Source organism: Sander lucioperca, chromosome 23 (genome assembly GCF_008315115.2).
Source record: "Sander lucioperca isolate FBNREF2018 chromosome 23, SLUC_FBN_1.2, whole genome shotgun sequence".
Classification (NCBI taxonomy): domain Eukaryota; kingdom Metazoa; phylum Chordata; class Actinopteri; order Perciformes; family Percidae; genus Sander; species Sander lucioperca.
The window spans coordinates 9,503,271-9,524,016 of record NC_050195.1 but is presented as its reverse complement, the minus strand read 5'-3'; the positions used below and the strand labels follow the sequence as shown (position 1 = coordinate 9,524,016).

The window sequence follows — 20,746 nt, the reverse complement described above, 5'->3', positions numbered from 1 at the left end:
ACACCGAGTGGTCTCCTCTGAATGTAAATGGCAGTCAGACGGTCAAGCTCCTTTGGCTGCGAGGAAAAGATGATATTTCCATAATGCTGTCACAGCACAGAGGTTTGAGCCAAGTATGGTGGCTCCTCTGCCCCGTCCCAAATCCTCTCTTTGTTGTCTTCTCTCTTCCATCTATAAAAGGCTTACAGGTAAAAAAAGAACAATATATATATATATGTGGTGGCCCTATTGGAGGACCCCATCAGATGATTTGGTTTACTTATAATATTGCTGCATGGATCAATCCCACATCTGTCTTTTCCAGAAATCCTTTTTTTCCCCCTCCCTAGTTATTATAGATTAAGAATTTGTAAACCGTCAATCTCCTGAATTAACCTCTGTGATGGCACCAGATGTGGTTGCAACTGCAATGCCTGCAATGGTGATTACTAATAGGGGTGTACATAACTGCACGTGGCTTTGTTGAATTATCCTCGAAGCTAATGAACCCACTGACAGTGCCATATAACAGCTGTTTGTTATGTCTCTTATCTTGCAACTAACTCTGTTTTGGCAGCGGCGCCACGTCCTATCCTTGAAAGGACATGAACCTTAAAATACTTTTTTAAAAATGAATGCATGTCCTTGAAAGTACTTGATTATTTATTGAAATTATAGCAGCCAAATTCATCCCATATGCTTCTGCTCCACTCTCAAAATCCTAGGATCAACACTGAGGAAAAAGCTAAGATCCATAGTAAAATTGAAGCATTACAAATAGGAGAGTGCAATAACATATGCACAGCAGTATTGTGTGGTGCAGCACAATCTCAAGGATAGTATTGATTTTAAAGAACATTTAATGCAACCTTGTCCTATAACCTAAGCAAAGAGTGAACATTTTGGTTTTGTTTCAGTACATTTATTTTGGTCCTCCACCAAGAAAAAATAAATATGCCCTCTGCCAAGCAGCATCGCCTTTCACCCTCCGAGTACCTCTTGTCTGACACTCTTGACTTATTGTCGACATTTATGTTTAAGTTCATCCATCTCAGAGTTTTGATGCCTATGTGTGTCAAGTAGCACTATCCTCAGTAGGAGAGTCTTGCGCTTGCCTTTCTCTCCTGCACGTTGTCTTCTCCATTCCTAGGGTTTATGCGTCTTATAATGCGCTACACTGTGATTATAAGGACTCATGACATTTCCCTCATTGGGTCACAATGAATAGTCCCAAAAGTCTTTGTCGTTCAGTCAGTCTTTGACATGGCACCACTTTCAAAATGAATGTTCAAAATGAATGTCAGATTGATTTCCTTACCTGTCTTGAACTGACAAAATTCTGAGTATAGAATAAGAGGCGGAATTACTCCAAAATATTCCATGTCCTCGGAATAAGTTTGACACTATTACTGTATAGCATTATGGAATTGCCCATGGCACCTCCATGGATCCATCAGATATTTGCGCTAGTTTTGAAGTGCAACAGTATAGTTTACCTCTTTGTGGCACAGTACTGTTGTACTTTAGATCGGTCTTGGTCTCAAGACCACTTTTTGAAGGTCTCGGTCTCGTCTCGGAATCAACCACATTTTTACTGAATGTCTTGTCTCGGGCTAGGATGAAGAGGACTCAGGATTTTATTTCAAGACTGGTCAAGACCACAACTGCAGGGATGTCACTATGTTGCCTGTGTATAGTCTGATTCATTTGTTAACATTACTGTGACTGGATGTAAAACTTCCTTCTTTAAACGCAACCAATAACTTGACTCATTTCTTATTTGAAATGTGTTACTGTTAACCCCCTCTCCTGCCCCCTTTACACGCACTCCCAGGAAAGTGAATGCGGGAGACATGAGAAGCCCTGGCTGTCTGGCACTGGTCTGGTCTTGGTCTTGACTCAATCTCAACCCCTCAAAGTCTTGGTCTTGACTTGGTCTTGGTTTATTTGGTCTTGACTACAACACTGCTGTGGCACAAGCAGATGCTATTGTTCGAACAGCTAGCAATCTCAGAGAGTGAAGGAAAACACAGAAAAGATGACTTTTTATGACCTTTATTGGCAGGTGTCAGTGATAATCAATCAATCAATCACACTTTGTTTTCTTGTAGATTTCTTCCCAAGTCCTAAGCAGTGATTTCTGCTGCATGGAGTATCAGAGCCCCTAGGCTCTTGTGTTTGTGGATTGTACAGGTTAAACCAGCCAATTACAAGGAGCTGAGCAGCCTTGATGTCCAAGCACGTCAAAATTGAATAATGTCATGCCCATAGCTACAGGGCTGTCTTCAGACAGAGCATACCAGCTGCTTGCCTGTGGGTGGATAGGACACCCTTGGGTGTGTGAGAGACTACATAAAGAACAGAGGATGTGAAGAGCTCAGTATTTTCCATCCGATGCCAAGTGATGATAATAAATGAGTCAGGTGTGATGTTTGTTTGTTGACAGGTTTCTTTCACCTACGAGTTCCTGAGTCTTCTGCAGTGGGGTCTGCTGTCGGGAGAATCAAAGCCCATGACTTGGACATCGGGAGAAATGCCGAAGTAGAGTACACCATTGTGCCAGGTGATGGAGGCGCCATGTTTGACATCACCACCAATGAACACAACCAAGAGGGGATGATCATTCTCAAAAGGGTATGGAGTCTCAGAAACTAAGAGAAAAATGTTAAACATACATAGGGAATTCTTATATAAAAAACAGTATTCAGTGTCATTACGGGGCCGTACAAATAAACTAATAAAACATTAAGGAAAAAGATTAAAGAGGGTGAAATTATCTTTAGTCATTAACAGCGGCTCACAAATTCACTACTTATACAACAACACAGCACTTATTCCTTCAGTACAACAGTCAGGCCACATTCACCACTTTGCTGGTCTGAGTTTTTAACATGAATACCTTTCTCATCTACCTATTAATTCCAGTAGTTCCACTTTTCCTGCTTGATGTAATGCTGCTGTTAATGAAACTCAACACTTCCTGTGGATTTTCACATTAAAAGCCTACCAATATGGGGAAAGCCCCAATACTTTTAACGTGAAAAATCAGCTGGAAGTGTTTAGTTGCATGCACGATAGCTTAATCGGGGACAAGTAAAAAAGTGAAAGGACTGGAATCAATTGGTTAATTAAAATGTTATTTCTATTTAGTAAGAGAAACTGAGAGCAGAATAGAGATTATGAAATCAGTCTTTTGTTGTACAGATGGAATTAGTACTGTGCAATGTAAATATTAACGATTGTATCGAGACAACAGATAATAAAGATGGTTTCAAATAAAGGGCTGTACCCACTTGCGTAAAACCACTTAGGCTAATGTTGCCCTTAAATTTTCATCTAGGGATGCCTTGGGAAAACAAAAGACAGTTTCATGAAATCCCCATAATCATTTCCAGGATGTTGTAAGGGAAAACCCTTTGATCACTCAGTGTTTGCCCTTAAGTACTTAAGTAGTCCCTTATGCGTTGCTAGAAGGTCCTTTGTAAGCTTTTCCTCTATAAGTTTTAAGGGACCCATACCAATCTCTTTTAGGTGAAATAATGTGTGGAACAAAAGGCAATGGCTGAATTTACGGTGATTATGGAGGAGGAGGAGATACCAAGATGCATTTTTTCTGGAAAGGGAAAACCCATTTTACATGATTAGCGATGCGCAACTTGTTAAAGTATAGATTTGGCCGTCACTCTATCTTGAAAATCTCTATACAACTTGAACTGGACCTTGAGCACCAAACTAGGAGAAACCATGCCTTTGCAAGCGGTCCTGCAAGTGTTGATTGCCTTGAGTTTTTTTGTGTGCGGGACTCTCCAGTCCAACAAATACTCCAAACCAAATGACCACTTTTTTGTTCAATTGTTTGTTCCTACCCTCTACTGACCCATAAGAGCATATGATAAATTAGCACCCCTAGTGGTGAAAGGAAATATGACCCACAGGAGCATTTTCTGTCATCATACCTTAACGCAGCGGTTGTTGTTAACGTTGTTGAAAACGGCCAAAGTTTGGTTAGGCGATTTGGTTAAGATTGTGGTTTGGGTTAAAATCAGTACATTTGGTTGCTTCACTTCCATGTGTACCTACATGACGTAATTACAAATGGGACGTAGAACGTGACGTCGTTCCATTTGATATGTAAAGTTAAAATAACTCGCAATTTACTTTTCTTCTCAAACCGCACGTGGACACCATTCTCCTGGGTGAACAGCCCTGTCTCATGGCAGTTCGTGAAATTGTTACGTTATTGAATCTATTGATTCGTGAACAGGACACGATTATGTTGTTTTTTTCGTGCGGTGATTACAAATTTTAATTTAATGTATTTAAATGGGAAGCATGTTTCGTAATCACAGCACAACTACGGTAGGGAGTAGTATGAAAAGCAGAAAATCCAGCATCAAACAATACAGGACTTTCACCCAGGAGACGGGGGATCGCGTCCGGCGTGTTGCAGTTCCTTTCAGCGTTATTGTCTTCCTAACCACAACCGTCCTGTTGTTGTCGGTGTGTCCTGCGTGTGACGGTACCTTTCCCAGTTCTTCTTTTCCTAACCTCAACCGTCCCATTGTTGTGGCATTTCATGTCCCCGTTGTTGCGTGCCACAAAGACCGCGGATCGTGTCCCTGCGCCCGGGGATCACGTCCCCGTATGGCAGTCCGTCCCGTTGTTGTCACCGGCATGTGGCATTGAATTTCCCCGTTGTGGTGTTTAATTGCCCCGTTGGTGCGTCCCCCAGAGCAGCCCAGTGTCATGGCAATTCGTGAAATGGTAACGTTCAAAAATTGTGACCTGTACACGAAATAAACGAGAAAATCGTGACCTGAACACAAATTAATAAATCAAAAATAACGTGACTATTTACGAACTGCCGTGAGACCGGGTTGGGGTGAAAGTCTTGTGTTTGTTTGCTGCTATATAAATATTGCATTTGAACTTCAGTATTTCTTTTCAGGGGGTGGGGATGTTGCAGCACCTTGAGCACTCCTACTTCCACACCTAGAATTTACACCTCCACTACTATTCCAATGAAGCGACTACTGTTTTGGATCTTTGACACCTTTGCAGTATATTTTTCATTTACACCTTGTTGTGTTAAATAACGCTGTACAGGACACCTGGCAGGTGTAAGGGCGGAACTTGTAATCTTTCAGATGTGTGTGTGTGTGTGTGTGTGTGTGTGTGTGTGTGTGTGTGTGTGTGTGTGTGTGTGTGTGTGTGTGTGTGTGTGTGTGTGTGTGTGATATGTTACTCTCTAACGGTTTGTCTCCTTCTGCCCATGCCTTAAAGCTTAACTCAAAGCAATGGCATAGCTCTCTCTCTCTCTCTCTTTTTGAGCGCCTGTGCCATATAAAGCATATTCTCAGCATGTCAGGGCTCATTTACTGTACTTTTTTTTTTTTTTGAGGAATGGATTAATACATCGAGTGCACACTGACCCACAGCAAGAGATCCAGGCTTTTGGTCGCACTTTCTTTGAACCACAGAGCAAAAGTATCTCATTTAATACCAACTTTTTATCACATATAGCATTTGTAGGGCACTTACATATCACTTCACCATATGTCAAGTGGCACAAAAGCACCAGTGATATTAGAAAAAAAGTATTACTCCTAGGATAAACCCTGTGAGATCTATCATCTCATTTTCAAGGGGGACCCACAACTGTCAGAGGTGAAAGAAAAAGGACATTAGAGCCACAGACTAAAATTAGAGCGAGAAATAGAGTGAGCCAGCCAGTGCAATGAGTGCTAATCTACTAAATAGCTAGGCTTTGATAAGACATATTATGCAATCAATTATTAAAACTTTTGCCTATATATGAAACATGTTTTAAGAGTTCTGGTCCAAGATTCAGTTCCTTCATACTTAAAAAAATAATATCACAATCTTATGTCCTTATAGGACCGTAGGAGTGAATTAACAATTTATGGATATTTCATTTCATTTTAAAACATACCACAGTGCAGTTTTCTCTAAACAATACCATTAATGACCATTCCAACTTGAAACTTGGATAATAGGACAAATAGAGTGATAGAGTGAGAGCTTCACAACGGCTCCGTTGAAAAGCCCGTCAGAGAATTCTTTCATCAATCTTAACGTCAGCTTTCATAATGTATTCATGTTGTTTTGGTTTATGAAGTGAAACTCGCCACATTAACAGTCTATCCTCGTTTGTGTACATTCTCAGCTCTCCTTAGGGTATGCCTAGTTCCATATTATCCAAACACATTTAATAGAAGCATAATTATTCTTCCACCCACAGTCTTGACTGCAGAAAGCAAGAGCAAGATAGTATTTCTCTTTGGACATTGAAGGCTTTCAGCTCAGTGACAGGGGGTGATAATAATATGCATTTATGAGTGCTGCATGAGCAGACATTGAATGAGTCTCAGTATCATCTCATTAAGGTTTCAGGAGACTGCTCTTAAAAGGCACACCTACTTTCAAGATGGTGATAAGCGTCAATAGGACATAAAGCGCATTAATAAGATCATTTGCAATAATGAAACCGTCGTTACACTGACTCCTTGCCCACATTTGGCCATATAAATCAGAGTGTAATTGCTCTGGGCTCACAGATGATCTCTAATCTGTCCAGTATACTACTGCACCAAGCATTGCAGTCTAGCCAGGTTGGCAAACAAGACAATGGCGTGCAATGCAGTTTTCGCTAGTTTACAAACTGTTACTACTTGCTGCCATTTGGAGCCACTACTAACACTTCCACACTTCTGCCAGCATGCTAATAAAATACATAATGTCAGTTTTACTTGAACAGCTGGCAAATGTTTGGCTCAGTGTCTCTGAATGTGCCACGTAACAGTTAAGAAGCCTAATAATATGAATGGATTGAAGTTAGTAGGCCTCGCCCACACATCAGACTACATGGGTGCACACATACACACACACACACACACACACACACACACACACACACACACACACACACACACACACAGAATTCCTCGTGCACTCACACATGCAGGAAAAACATGCACAAATATATAAGCAAATCCTTCATAGTCTGTTTTCTCTTTGGCCGGATGCAGTAGACCCCTGTGGTGAGTTGAAATGCCATTTGTTGACAGTGCTATTGAGATTCAATAGAAAAAAAGAACTGCAGAGTGATGCTAAGTTTGCATAATGCCACAACAGCCACAGAAATGTCTCTGCGATACGGAAAAGCAGAAAAATGTTAAGGTCAGAAAGTGAAGATTTTTGTAAGCAATGCTCTAATGCGTGGATGAGATGGATTTCTTTTCTGGATTGAGTTATTCTCCCAAAATGCTGTTTGAGCTTTGGGTACATATTGGCACCTAAGATGGATGGCATCATATCCAAAAGACAAAAACAAATACATACATATAAATATATTGTCAGAAAAGGTAACAGATGAGTCACAACTTTACTAACAACTTATTCTGCTGTACCATCTTGTAAGCAATAATTGTGTTAGAACAACCATTATTATTTACCAAAAATGGATATTTCATTTGAATTTGTTTGATGACGTAGCACTATCGATACTAGTTTTAGTCACACGGGTGTACGTATAATGTTAGAATGTAACAGTATACATTTTTTTTCACCATCAAACCCAAAACTTTCTTCAGACTTTGTCTAGATCTTTGCAGCTTTACACACAAATTTACTTTTGAAAGATGAAAAAAAAAAAGTGGGTTAGAGGTCTCATTAAATCCTGCCTCTTTCATGCAAATTTACCACGACAAAGTACTTTTAAGGAGTGGTAATATATCTGTTTTTGTCACTTGTTTCATTTCGGGGATACAGCAAATATTTCATCTGATTGCAAAAGTAGCCAATTATGTTTCTGTGCCTTTCAGGGTATTTCTGATGTAAGTGTCTAAAATGTTCTTTGGGGGAATGCAAATCTCCGTTTGTTTTTCTGATGTATCAGAGTGAAGTATTCGTTAACTGGTACATTTTTAGTACATGCCCCAGCACACAAGCGTGCAAAGGTGTGTGATCCTTTGATCCCCAAAAATATGCAGCTGAGTGAGTAATTGATTCCCTGCTCAGTGTAAGAGCTGCCTCAAGATGCTCTGTGCATGTGTATGAACATATGCAAACTTCTGTGTGTAAATCAAGTATGTGTGCACTGTATGTACGTAATGCGCTCATAGTCATGGCTATAGATCATTGTATGGTGACCTTTTCGTTGACAGTAATTGAATAACAGAAAGGGACACAAAGCAATTATGATGTAAATGAAGACAGTTATTTGTTTACATCATGCATACTCTCAGTGGATGGCGAGGATGCATCTGTCCTATTGTTTTACTCGCAGTGTTTGATATGCTGCCATATAACAAGGAGGCAGTGTGATCTATTCCCTACAGTGATAATCTACTGCACAGAGGCGTTGTTGATGGGGAATATTCTGAGCCCCTTTTAACTGACCAATCCCCCCACAGGGTAATTTACTGAACACCATGTGCCTGTACCCATGTGGGACTGTGATATTAGCATGGACACGGACAGAGGGGAAAGAGAGGAGAGAAAGAATGAGCTGTGCCCTTGGGAAGGTGTGGAGAGTAGGTAGCTGGAGATGAAGCCTTTATAAGTTGTTCACTGTGTTCCCAGAATACTGACCTGCCCACAGACTTGTCTTATTTCAGATTGGTGGAGTATCCCCAGGGACAGGTGTGCAAATGTGTGCAGACAATCCCTCTCTCTACCTTTCTCCCTCTCGTTCTGTCTCTCTCTCTCTTTCTTCTTCTCCTTTGACTTCCCTCCCTCGCACCGACAACGAAAAAAAACACGCACAGCAGGACGAAGACGAAAGCCACATTGTACACAGAGCGGAGTTTGGCAGACCCCAAATTAGAGACTCGGGAAGGTTGGTAATGATAAGAGGATCAGGCTGAGTAATGGGTTCAAAGGACGATCATCTGTTTCCCAGTCTGATACAGGGAGGAAAGGAAAAAAGAGACACGGAGGCACAGAGGGGGTTTGCACATCCCATCTGCAAAACATAGGATTATGGGAGACAATAGATAAATCCACCAATGAATTCCCCGGGAAACATGCAGACAAATGTGTGCAGACAAATACCTGTATGTGCACACAGAGCGACATGCTATACATGAAAAAGCAGGTGAAAGAACAACGGCACATTCAAACACTGCCATACGTACAGTATATGGAGAGCAATGGCACTTCCACACATCGGGAGCGTCAGCATGATAACCTTGGGTTTTGTTGGTTAAATTATTTTGAGTCAGATTTAATCTTATTTCTCCATTTGCATGTTTATGTACCTCCTGGGAGAAGAAAAGGTGGCAGATATAGCTACGTAATTGAAATGTGTTGTTCTAGGCCTAGAGGAACGGCATTGTTTAGTGGCAGCGTGTGTGGCATAATATTTGCTGGCTCACATTCAGGGAATCCATTTTAATACAGGCCTATATCCTCACTGTACAAACTGAATGCCCCCAGCGGCCACAGTGCATTGAATAAAAAGCATTTGCCGCAGACCTCTGGCACTGCCTCCAAATCCATTGCCCCTGGGTGTGAGAGGGGTTCAAAAAACATTGAAGAGAAGTGCAGGTGACTTGTGTAGGGCAAGCTGCTGCAAGTAGTCTAACAGTAAATCTTAGCACAACAGAGCAAAAGGGCAAAAATACACCAGCGCTTTTTGCACTTCGCACTTTAATTATTACAGTTACTATTTAAGATGTCGTAATGTCTGAACAGCCATATGTGTCCTTCTTTTATGTCCTAAGATGTTTCGTTGATCTTATGTTTATGTTTTTATGTTGATTTTAAAATGTTTTTTTCTGTTACATGTTTGTGTGCAACAGATTGTAGCAGTATACCCAATACAAATTTCCCCTCAGGGCCAATAAAGTCTATTCTATTCTACTCTATTCTTTTCTATTCTATTCTATTCTAAGTACACCTCAACCATTGGTTTTCCCTTAGCATTTAATGGTAAAATATTTAAGCAAGACTCTGAACCCCAATTATTCCCAATGGCCAGGCCTGGGGAATGAGTGGCATATTGTAAATCACTTTTTCCACCTGAGGTTGAAAATTGCATAAATGCAGCTCATTTGAGTTCCTGAAATCTCTGCTCACTATAAATTAATTATATAGTGTCCGTTATATAGGGAATTGGGAATGATACGGAGATTTCTGATACAGCCAGAAAGGTTTCAGCACCATGGACAGTGACAGAAAGACAGTTTGAAGTGTTCAGAACAATGGAATGAGACATATTGCAAATTTAATAAAGACTAAATGTTGGATCCTTGTCTCTAGTCCGAGCACACTGATTCCAGACCAGCTATATATTTTGAGGTATTATACAACTATGATATTAGTTAACCTCTGCCACTGTTTTTAAATGTTGTTCTAATTTTAACACTCTGAGAAAAGTGGCCAATGATTCATCCAGCTTGCATAAGGTGTCTCTCCCCCCTCCCCCTCCCACTCACTTCCAAAGAACAGCACATTCAAGTGATTAATGTTGTAGTGTTGCATGGCATTTAAGAAAAGAGCTTGTCACCAACAACGTGCAAAAGTGACAAACATTTGCAAACAAATGCCACTAATTGCCTAGATTGCCTTTAGACTTCCCTTAAATCATAGCCATTGGCAGTACTGAGGCCGCTTGCCATCAATTAAGACAGTGACTGCAGTGTAATTTCTCTATCAGAAATGTCATTACTGGGCTGTTTGAACAGTAAATAATTTCAGAGAATGGAAGCTGTAACTGCCTTTCAGTCTTGATGAAACACTAGCAGGCAGTAAAAAAACTAATGGTCAAATGACAAAAGTAATGAACAAACTGCTAACTTGACTGAAGGCCAGAAAACAGTGAGGAATGTTGGTTAAATATTAAATAACACAATGGGCTTTTGTGCGATGACATTTAAGACTTATACAAGGACACAACCATGCATCGTAAAATAACAAAAAAGTCCTTAGCTTGGGAAAGTGAATGAAACGATATTTAATCTTTAAATTGCCACGAGGTAATTGCAATATATTATAGCTTAAAACTGATAGCATTAAGAGCTCATCCGGCAGCATGATACCAACTGAGCCTTGCTCACAGACACGAGTTGAAACTAATCTATTGATTATGGTGCTGAATGTTCCAGTGGGAGGTGAAATGAGTTATTTTAGGCCCTGGTGTGAAAGGAAGAGAAAAAAGGAGAAGAGAAGGAAACAATACCCGAGAACAACAGGAGATCTAGGTGCCCAACACAGATGAATAACACCTCACCAAGCAACCAAAACGGGAGCAATGTGTGTGTGCATGTCTTTGTGGCTGTATGTTTGCTTATGTGCTGTATGTGAGTGAAGGAGTACACAGAGAGAAAAAGAGAAGAGAGAGTGACAAAGAGCCGGCTGAGGTGGTGCTTGGAGTCGATGTGAGAAGTGCCTTCTCTCTGGTGGCCTGGGGAGGCGTGGGTGTAATAGATTAAACCAGTGTCTCGGGGCTCATCCCATGGCTAACCCTGTCCTATTAAGAGTGGCAGTGCGAGTCTTTCACAGTCACTCCACTCCACTGCAATGTGGACAGGGCTGCTGGCATGGCTTTCATATGGCACTCCACTGTTGTGAGTACTGGGGGGATGGAGAGGCTTCGAGGCAGCCAAGGACACAAAGCGATGTGACTGATGGCAGCACAATAAAGTGAGCATCTTCTCTCCACAGCGCTAGGACCCCCGGGTCTTCAGAGGTACATCAAATCACTCTCGGGGGCATGTAAGCTTTTCTCTGCTGATGATAAGCTCATAGTGCTCTGTGGTCAATTGACTACATATGGCACAACGGTGGCTAGAGGTCTTTTAGCATTCTTCTGCATGGCAGAATCATGCTGAACTGTCAGTCAATGACTGCAGTGACCTTATAAAGAAGTCACTCTTTCACAACAGACAGACATGTCAGGCCAGACGCAGAACACTGAGTCATAATTGCTTATCTCAAAATCTCAGTGGAATTTTCACCTTCAAGCAGCTTTGCATCCCAGAAATAATTTGTTTAGCGTATTGGGCATTGTTAGAACTATTTGCGCTTACTGCAACCCAACAGGCAACTCTTTAGCTTGCAGATGATGGGTGCTGTCATGTGGGATCAGGAGGTTTTGGCCTCACTAGAATTAAGCATCCAGACATGGCCTAATGTTGCTGTTTGGAGATGTGTGTTGGCTCACACAGCTGCAATTAGAAATTGTGATATTCTAGGCATGTTTGGCTTAGCTTTGATTTACTCTCAAAGGATAACTCATGTGAGGGGGTGTTAATGATTCATAAATGCTATTGTAAATACATAATACTGTGGTAAATGGATTTAAGACTGCTCTGCCCTATATGACAGATTAAATATTTGGAGTATTTTTCACTCTATTTAATCATCAGCCTCTTTAGGTAATACATGTGTTCAGCATAAACAAATTAAATCAGCCTGCTAATGGCTTGCTGTGCTGTGATAATGATTCTCCAAGGGGAAAGGCTAGATTCACCCATGGGTGTCGGCAGAAGACGGTCCCCCATATTATAGGGTGAGGGTGAGGTTTGAGAAGAGTATTGAACTTTGCTATTGTAGTGAACTGAACACACAAAGAAACTAAGGATCCTATTTAATATGCATACCATCCTGATTCTTCCATCCCCAAAATAACTACCAGCAAGCTGAAAAACCAGCTGCAACACATTACATTACACTTTACACTGTGCAAATGGACCACTGTGCTGTGGGGTAGGGACAAGAAGTAACAAGTGAGAAACAGATTTCAGTTTCTATGGATTTCCTCTTATCATATCTCAGTTTAGATCATCAGCTAGCACATTCATTGTTTGACGGTGTGAGGACTTGTTTTTATTGTGTTTGACGCATACTACTGTACCTGTGAGACTGTGATGCCTTGATTAGTCCCCTGTTCTATATTAACAAATTCCCTTGTAACATAACAGGTTCAATTGGCAAGAAAAAAAGTTCCTTCATTCAGTATCACTGGCAGTGCAATGAAGGTGCACATTTACATATCAAAGGGCGCAGCACCATGTCTAGAATTTCAAGTGTGTTCTGTTGTGATGTTGAAGAGCAGCAGCACTGACATGAGAGGAACTCGGTCTGTCCTCCTTACAAATTCCTCCGTTGATACACTTCCTTGTTGTGTCCACAGTAACCCATAAAAGGTGCATAACAACTGACGCTATAATGAGACACTTCAAACGTGTAATTGAACATGCATAGGTGTGGCCTATGGAAGTCGTTAAGGATAATATATGTGTGGATATGAGTATTACTGACTCATACAGCGCTGGTTCTGTACACATAAGTAGGTCATCTACGAGGAAGGGGGGAAAAAACGCAAAATGATACATGCAGTTAGAGAATAAATGGCCGTTTTTCCATCCTGGGAAATTTCCCCTATGGCCTCCAGATGTGATTTGATTCTCCCCAAGTCAAGCGTTGACACATTAGCACGTCTTCTCATTAACTGAGAGTTTCTCATTACCCCCTCCTGGCCCCATTTTATTCCTATTTAACAACACATATCCCGGGCGTAGCCTACTTGGACCATCGTGAGTCTCAGACACATTAAAAAAAAAGGCAGTGTAGCTCTCGTCATTACTGTTTTACACCCAAACCAGAATATGTAAATGAATCTATGAGATTCGCTTGACAGTTAATCACATGGTAGTCCGTGCATTGTTCCATGGGTGTCAGCAAAGCCTCTCCCTCTTCCATCTGCTGAGGAAATGAGCTGCAATTTGTTCCTCCGTCGTCATCTCTTTTCTTTGCTGCTACTTAATGACTACCTTTTCCAGCAAAAACTTTCAATCCTGATGAAATACTACAGTGTGTACTAGTGGATAAATATGTCAAATTAACTAAGAAAAGTAGTAAGAGTTGAGTGATACATTTTTGTACAAAATCGTCTCACATAGATGTGTGATGCCATTCAGTGCAGAGACTTTTCAGGTCATGTAACATGCCCTCTGGTGGCAATAATGGAGGCACTCTTTGGCAAATAGAGCAAATAATGTTTTAATGTGTTGGTACTGTTAGCTTATAAATTACAGCTAATCAAGGCATCTGGTCATCTAAGAATGACTCACATAGAAAACTGTTGTTAGGGTGAGGGTATCTGATTTGCACAGTAGTGACAGCATCTCAAAAGTTATTAGTGGCTTGCTGTTGCTCTTAACATAAGATAGAAGATAACATAAGATCATTAACATTAATAAAGTGTGCCCTACAAAGGCAGAGAGCTGTGACTACAGAAGCAGTGCAGTTAAGATAAAAGGGCTTAAAGTTTGCGGGCTGGCCGGAAAACTGAGTAACAGATCGAAGGCCTTTTTTACACTGCAATGTGCCCTGGAATGCAATAACTACCAATGAAATGTGTTCTTTTTGGCTTTCTTGTCCATTTTAACTAGTATATATTAGAATAGTTTTTGTTGTTGTTGTATTTCCAGTCCAGGGTTCATTGGTATCAAATGTATCATGCCAGACAGCTTGATTACTTTAAGCTAGTTACCATTAGCAGGAGTTTAGCTGTTTTTCTCTCTCTCAATGATTGGATTTAACCACTGTCTTATTAAGTTATGTCAAATGACACACTTAATTACCTGGATGTTGTTTCACCAAAATGGATATTCTCTGATCACAGTTAACAGCATAAGAAAAATCAGTAAGTGAATTTAGATTCAGTGAGCTACGGCTAGCCGTGGCTATATCACAAGCTAGCTTTCAGTTGCTAGCTCTCTAGTTTTAGCTGTCTAGTTTGGTGTCTCTCTATGACAGAGAGTGCTAGAAGCGTTATGGCTACATTTAGAGCCAAGACTATACCAAACCAGTCTTAACTGAGTTTTCACAAAATAGGCCTATGTAGTGTTTTGCTTTGTAGCTATAATGCTGATTTATCTTGCCAGCAAAGTTACAGCAAGGTAACTGTGAGTCTGAGGTGGTGCCACAAGGCTGAAAAATGTTTAGCTGTATGAATTAAAATTAAAATCTTGATATATCTTATCTAACAAGTCACTTTTAACATCACTAAGCCCACGTGCACCTATATAATATTTGATGCGCTCAACTGTTTTAAATATATATTATATGCACAGTAAGTTGTCAAACGTAACTCCAGGATGTCAGTTGTGCTTGCTCAGAGATTTGTTTCAAAACTGCAAAGTCTATATGTGAAAAGAGAACTTCCCCATCACACTCCACAACACGCTGTCTTCGGGTAGCAGATGATTACATGAAAATTAGACAGTTATAAAGGGGGAGCGTTTGGGCATCTATCCTAACTGTGGCGATGCAGCATGTTGAGAATGAAATGGAAAGCAACGCTTCTCTTCGTCCCAAATGAGACTCTGGCTAATGAGGCCTGGTGTACACCTCCTGCTGTCCACCTCCCCAGCATCGCCTTCCCTTCTCCTCCTATTCTACCTGTGCATGTATTTCAGCTGAGCTATGCATGGCTGTCTACATGCGGTGGTTCAGGCAGAATACAATGTGGGGTGCACAAGCACAAGGGCCCCTTATTACGTATTTATTTATATCACATTTACTTTGCTTTGTTGCAAACTGCTTTTGAATCTCACCAACTTAAAAATAATGAGAAGGCTTTAATTGTAGTAGGCTATTGATGCTTTTATTTCTGTGTCTTGAACGCACTCTTTGAGGAGCAAAGTACATTGAGTTCCTTTTGATGCTGATTCACAGGGACCAGCAGGCGGCTCAGTAAACAACTGTAAATTTTAGGCTACTTTGTAGGTGTAAGTTGGCGGGAAATCTTTAAGTTTGATTGTAGGGATCAGCATTTGAATGACAGCCGTAATGAATTCCATCTTTATACGTGGCTGTTGCTTCAGGGAGCTTGGTCTTCTCACAGTGTTGTCACTTCTTGAAAGAGATTGAAAGGGACAGAGTGTATTTCCTGTTGAAGGATCTTATAGCTGTGCCCAGCCAGTTGCATCTGGCGCACTGTAATCAAACCAATCATGGTGGTTGATGGTCAATGATTGCTTTCAGATTGGCTTGCCTTCATACAGCTCTCTTTTTTTCCTTCCTCTTTTTACGGACACCTGCTGTAGCAGCAAGACTGTGAAACCATGGAGATGGAGGAGAGACAGAGGGCTCGAGAAGCATCTGCTATCACTGTGAAATCACGACTCCGCAGACGCTGATCATTTCTAGTAGATAGACTCTAATTAGATCGCTAATTCATGTGCATTTAATTTGGACAGATCACTAGTCTTACTTCTCTTGCATCCAAAAAAAGCTTCTTTTCTGCCTCCTCCAGCATACCTCCCCTCTCACACTGACTGTCTCTTTACATAAGGACATGTTGCTGTGCCATTACCAGCTGTTTTCACTTGGTGTCTTTTGAGAACTACATGCCAGAGAAGCCCGAGTCCTGGGGCAGGAAGATAGCATTGCTGCCATAGTGGTTACATGTTAGTCAATTTGAAATACACAGAAAGGAATGTCTCTCATGTGACTCCGGGCCAGGGGAGCGTGACGGACTGCAAGCTCGCCAAGTACGGTTGGTCACACATGAGAGGGCAGGAGACAGGCAGGAGCACGAGCACGGGTGTCACTGCTGTCGGATGTTTACACCTCAGGTGCAGACATGCCGAGGATGCAGATTCCACCTCTCGCCTTTGACTAATTGACCCTAAGCTGATATGTCAGAGGCTTCAGGAGGTAGAACATATGAACCCGAAGCTGTTGTTGGGAGAACTCTTGTACTGTAAAGGGACGTCGTTCTGTTGAACCAAGACAGCGCAGCTTGACTTACTCATATTGAGGGCGGGGGAGGAGAGACATTAACCTGGTCAGGACCTACAGTGAGTCTTTCATGAAATAGTTACCCTACTATTGACTGCCATTGGAACTCTCATTTACAACAAAAATATGTGTAATCATCACCCAAATGATATGTGTTTACTCCTTTAGTTCTGCTCTTCAGGCAGCTGGGAACAATTTGAACGTGTTTTGAGTGACAACATAAACATTGGAAATCATCTAAATACTGAAATTTATTGGATATGCGGAGGCTGATGTTGACAATAGATGGCAGCAACTAATACTTGAAAATGCCAGACCAACAAAAATAAACCGAGGGCAAACTTGCAACCAACACTGATGCTCATATTCAGTTACAGCATTCATTCAAGTGCCTTTAGCTTGTACAGGATGAATACTGAAGACAATTACAGTAGGAGTGCTGACATGATAATGATTTCAAAATAAACTGTAGCTGTAAAAGTAACTTGGTAACTGGAGTAACTGGATTATTTTCTGTGCTTTTTTGCAGCCCTTGGACTATGAAAGCAAGAAGGCATACACCTTTAAGGTAGATGCCTCCAATGCTCATCTGGATCCACGATTTCAAAGCTTTGGGGCCTTCAAAGACACAGCAACAGTGAAGATTAACGTTTTGGATGTGGATGAGCCTCCGGTGTTCAATAAGCCCTCCTATGTGATGGATGTGTATGAGGACACACCCGCAGGCACCATCATCGGAGCAGTGACAGCACAGGATTTAGATGCCAGCAGCAGTCCAGTCAGGTAAAGTTAAACTCTTCTGTCTAAAACAAGGTACACTTTACAAGTTTTAGTACATTGTGTTGTACATCGAAATGCATGTATCAAAGTGGCTGCACATTTCGCGTGAAAATATCAGATTAAATGACAGAAACATCTACACGGTGTCATCCATGTTTCTCCACTTACAAATGTTTGGTTTAGTCATGACATATTTAGATTGTGTTAACTGGTGAACATGTTTTAGTTCCATTCATCTCTAGCAAACAGTCCAAAATCCCAATCTTACTGTAATGGAATTCAAATTGACTAAAGTGTTGTGAGAGTGAGGAATAGTGGACCCAAATGCAGGGAGAGGCAGGCAGGCAGGAGATGGCTTGAGTTAGGATTTATTAATAACAAAAAACGACAGCGCAGAGGCTGGAAAAAACACTCAAAGAAACTAAGACAAAAATACAAAAGCAACAGGAAAAACTCAGGCTGACGGCAACTCGGGCAGGGAACAAAGGAGCAAACTTACAGGGACAGGAAACAACGGAATACAAACAGACACCACGATACAAAACGATCTGACACGAGACAAAGGGAACACAGGGGTTAAATACAAGAGGTAATGAACAAATGAGGGACATGTAACACGACAGGTGAAACACATCAGGGCGGGGCAGGACAATCAACAAAGGCAAAAAGTAAAACTAGACATGACAGGACAGAAAACAGACTATCAAAATAAAACAGGAACCACTGAAAAAAACCTGAAATCAACTAAACACAAAAACTTGACAACACCGAACACAGAATACAATAAACCAGGGGATAACTGAACAGAAATATACAGAAAATACAAACACAGGGAACATGAACAAATAAACAATAAAGACAACAGAAATGAACAAACTGGTAACAGAAATATCCCAAAACCATAACATAAAGGGGGCATCAGAATGCATAAACGGCAGTATTGAGTAAATTGTAAAGTCCATTTCTTTTGGTTGCAGATAAGGGTCAAGATAAAAAGAAAGAAAGACTGTCAGTGTGACCCACAGGTTAAAGAAGCATTTTATATTCTGATATTCAGGAAGACTAGATCTTACTATCTAGTAAATGCTGATAGTGAATGAAGTAGACTCTGACTGCACATCTTCATCTTGAGAGGCTTTACTATTGAACCAAATATCCCTGGTTTACTCCCACGAGGATAAAATACCTAAAGGGAGCAGTACTGTGATACTGCAGCCAGTGATTGAAGGTTTTAGAACACTATTCCATTCATCAATGTCTCCAGTTTCCATTCATCAATGTCATCATGGCTTTAATCTTGAGAGTATTGTCAGCTTTATTCATCAGGCGACTAATCAATCTATGTAGAACATTTGACATTGGCATGTAAAATCCTGCTAGCATCATCTCTCTGCAGCTCAGGACATGTTGGTTGATTGACGTTACATAACAGGGACAATATTAGAACTTTATTAGTGGCCCCTATATTTGCCTGAATTTGTGCCATGAATCTGATGTGCACTCTTAATATGAGAGTGATGTCTGAACTCTGAGTGCAGATATTATCCGATTTAGCTTGATAATGACTGATCAAACTTTACTCGCTCAATATGTTCAGTGTCTATGACATTTAAATGTTGTGTATATTTACTCACTACAATGTAATGGTGAAAAAATAAAAGTTTGCCCTGTAACGTATGGTTAAAAGCTTAGCTTAAAGTCACCTTAAAAGTAATGCCTACAACTGCAGCTCTTTAGGCTAAAAACGTAGTTAGCTTCAGATGGATTTCTGTATTTTATTTATTGTTGCATCATACCTGTTGGATGCACATTTATATTTCTCAGAGCACCTGTTTTAATGAGATTACGTATTGAACAAAACTTGTGGCACGGATTATATATATAATATAGGACTGCAGATTATCCCCTTTGGCTGACATCCACGGAGGCTTAAAATATTCAAGAAACGGCTATGTTCTTCCAAATTATATAATAAAAAAATGTCATTTTTGGAAAAAAGACAAATCTTAATGGAGTGTCCAACTGTTTCCATGCAGTTGGATGCAGTTCTTTGAAGCTTCTGTAAGATAAGATGTTTTTGTGGAGATTTATTTTGTGCATGGGGATGATTAACATAGTTAATTAAGGGTAATTATGTATATATTCTTAGTTTTGTGTAGCTGTGGAACCACATAACGCTGTGCACATTGCCTGTTAGTGTTGCTGTAAAGTGAAGTGGATTATTTTTTGAGTTCTTTGTGCAACTTTCGTGGTGGTACAGACAAATCTTTGCCTGTGCCTTTATTCCACCCCCCATATCCTGAATTAGCAGTAAAGTTAATGCTAAGTTTGCACAAAACACAGTGAAAACATTGTTCAGTCACAATACATCTAAATTGACAGCTATAAAATTATAAGCAGTAGTTTGGTTATCACAGAAGCATAGAAACTGAAAATGAAAGCAACCCTTCTTTCTGTTTTATTCATACATTAAATTAATTTCTTACGTTTTAATTGTTTTTCATGGAACTTAAACATTAATCGTCATCCAACAAAATTCATAGTGTAACAAAATGTCTCCAGGGTCCTAACTACTCCTACGAGGCACTGTACTGTATGCCGCTGGTCTCTTTTTGGTAATTATCAGGTGGGACATTCAAAGATCACGCTTCAGTTTTATAGATCCGACATGCTTGACTTAAATCCTGATTTATCCTTGAAGCCAGTCATTACTTTTCTTTCTCAATCTCTCTGTCTTGCTATGCACCCACCAACACACTAATACACACACGGTAACATAACACTTGAGTGGTAGATAACAATAGACATTGACAAAGACAAAAGAAGTGCATTCTTAAAAATGTATGAGAACCCTTTTACTTTTAAACCCTATCACAGTCACTGCTTTTGCTCAGGCACTTGCTTTTGTAGTAATGGTTGTTCGAAGCTGTATCGCTCAAGCGTAACACAGATTGCAAAAAAACAAAACAAAAAACACCTGTTGCATGGACAGGAAGTTGTTTTATTATGAATATTGTATTACAGAGAAAACAAAAGAATGGAAGAAGTGGAGATTTGTACAACATGACGCTTGTATCCTCTATTCTGTCGATCTCCATTTCGTCTCCAGCACTTTAAATATTTATCAATACCACAGCTGACATTGTTCATTTGTGTGCCATCAGAGAGCAGCCTTGCATTCTTCACTTGAAAACAATAGACCCAATGACCC

General features: G+C 40.5%; 1 protein-coding gene across 3 annotated transcripts in view; it reads left to right on the top strand.

The window, feature by feature from the left end:
• The window catches only part of LOC116040051 (cadherin-12-like), a 117,651-nt gene that overhangs the window by 76,701 nt on the left and 20,204 nt on the right, over positions 1–20,746 (top strand). For all 3 annotated transcript variants that reach the window (XM_031285284.2, XM_035998049.1, XM_031285286.2), the window contains 2 exons: positions 2,426–2,613; positions 17,285–17,538. In XM_031285284.2, the coding sequence (XP_031141144.1) occupies positions 2,426–2,613; positions 17,285–17,538 (442 nt within the window). The remainder of the gene's footprint in view (positions 1–2,425; positions 2,614–17,284; positions 17,539–20,746) is intronic.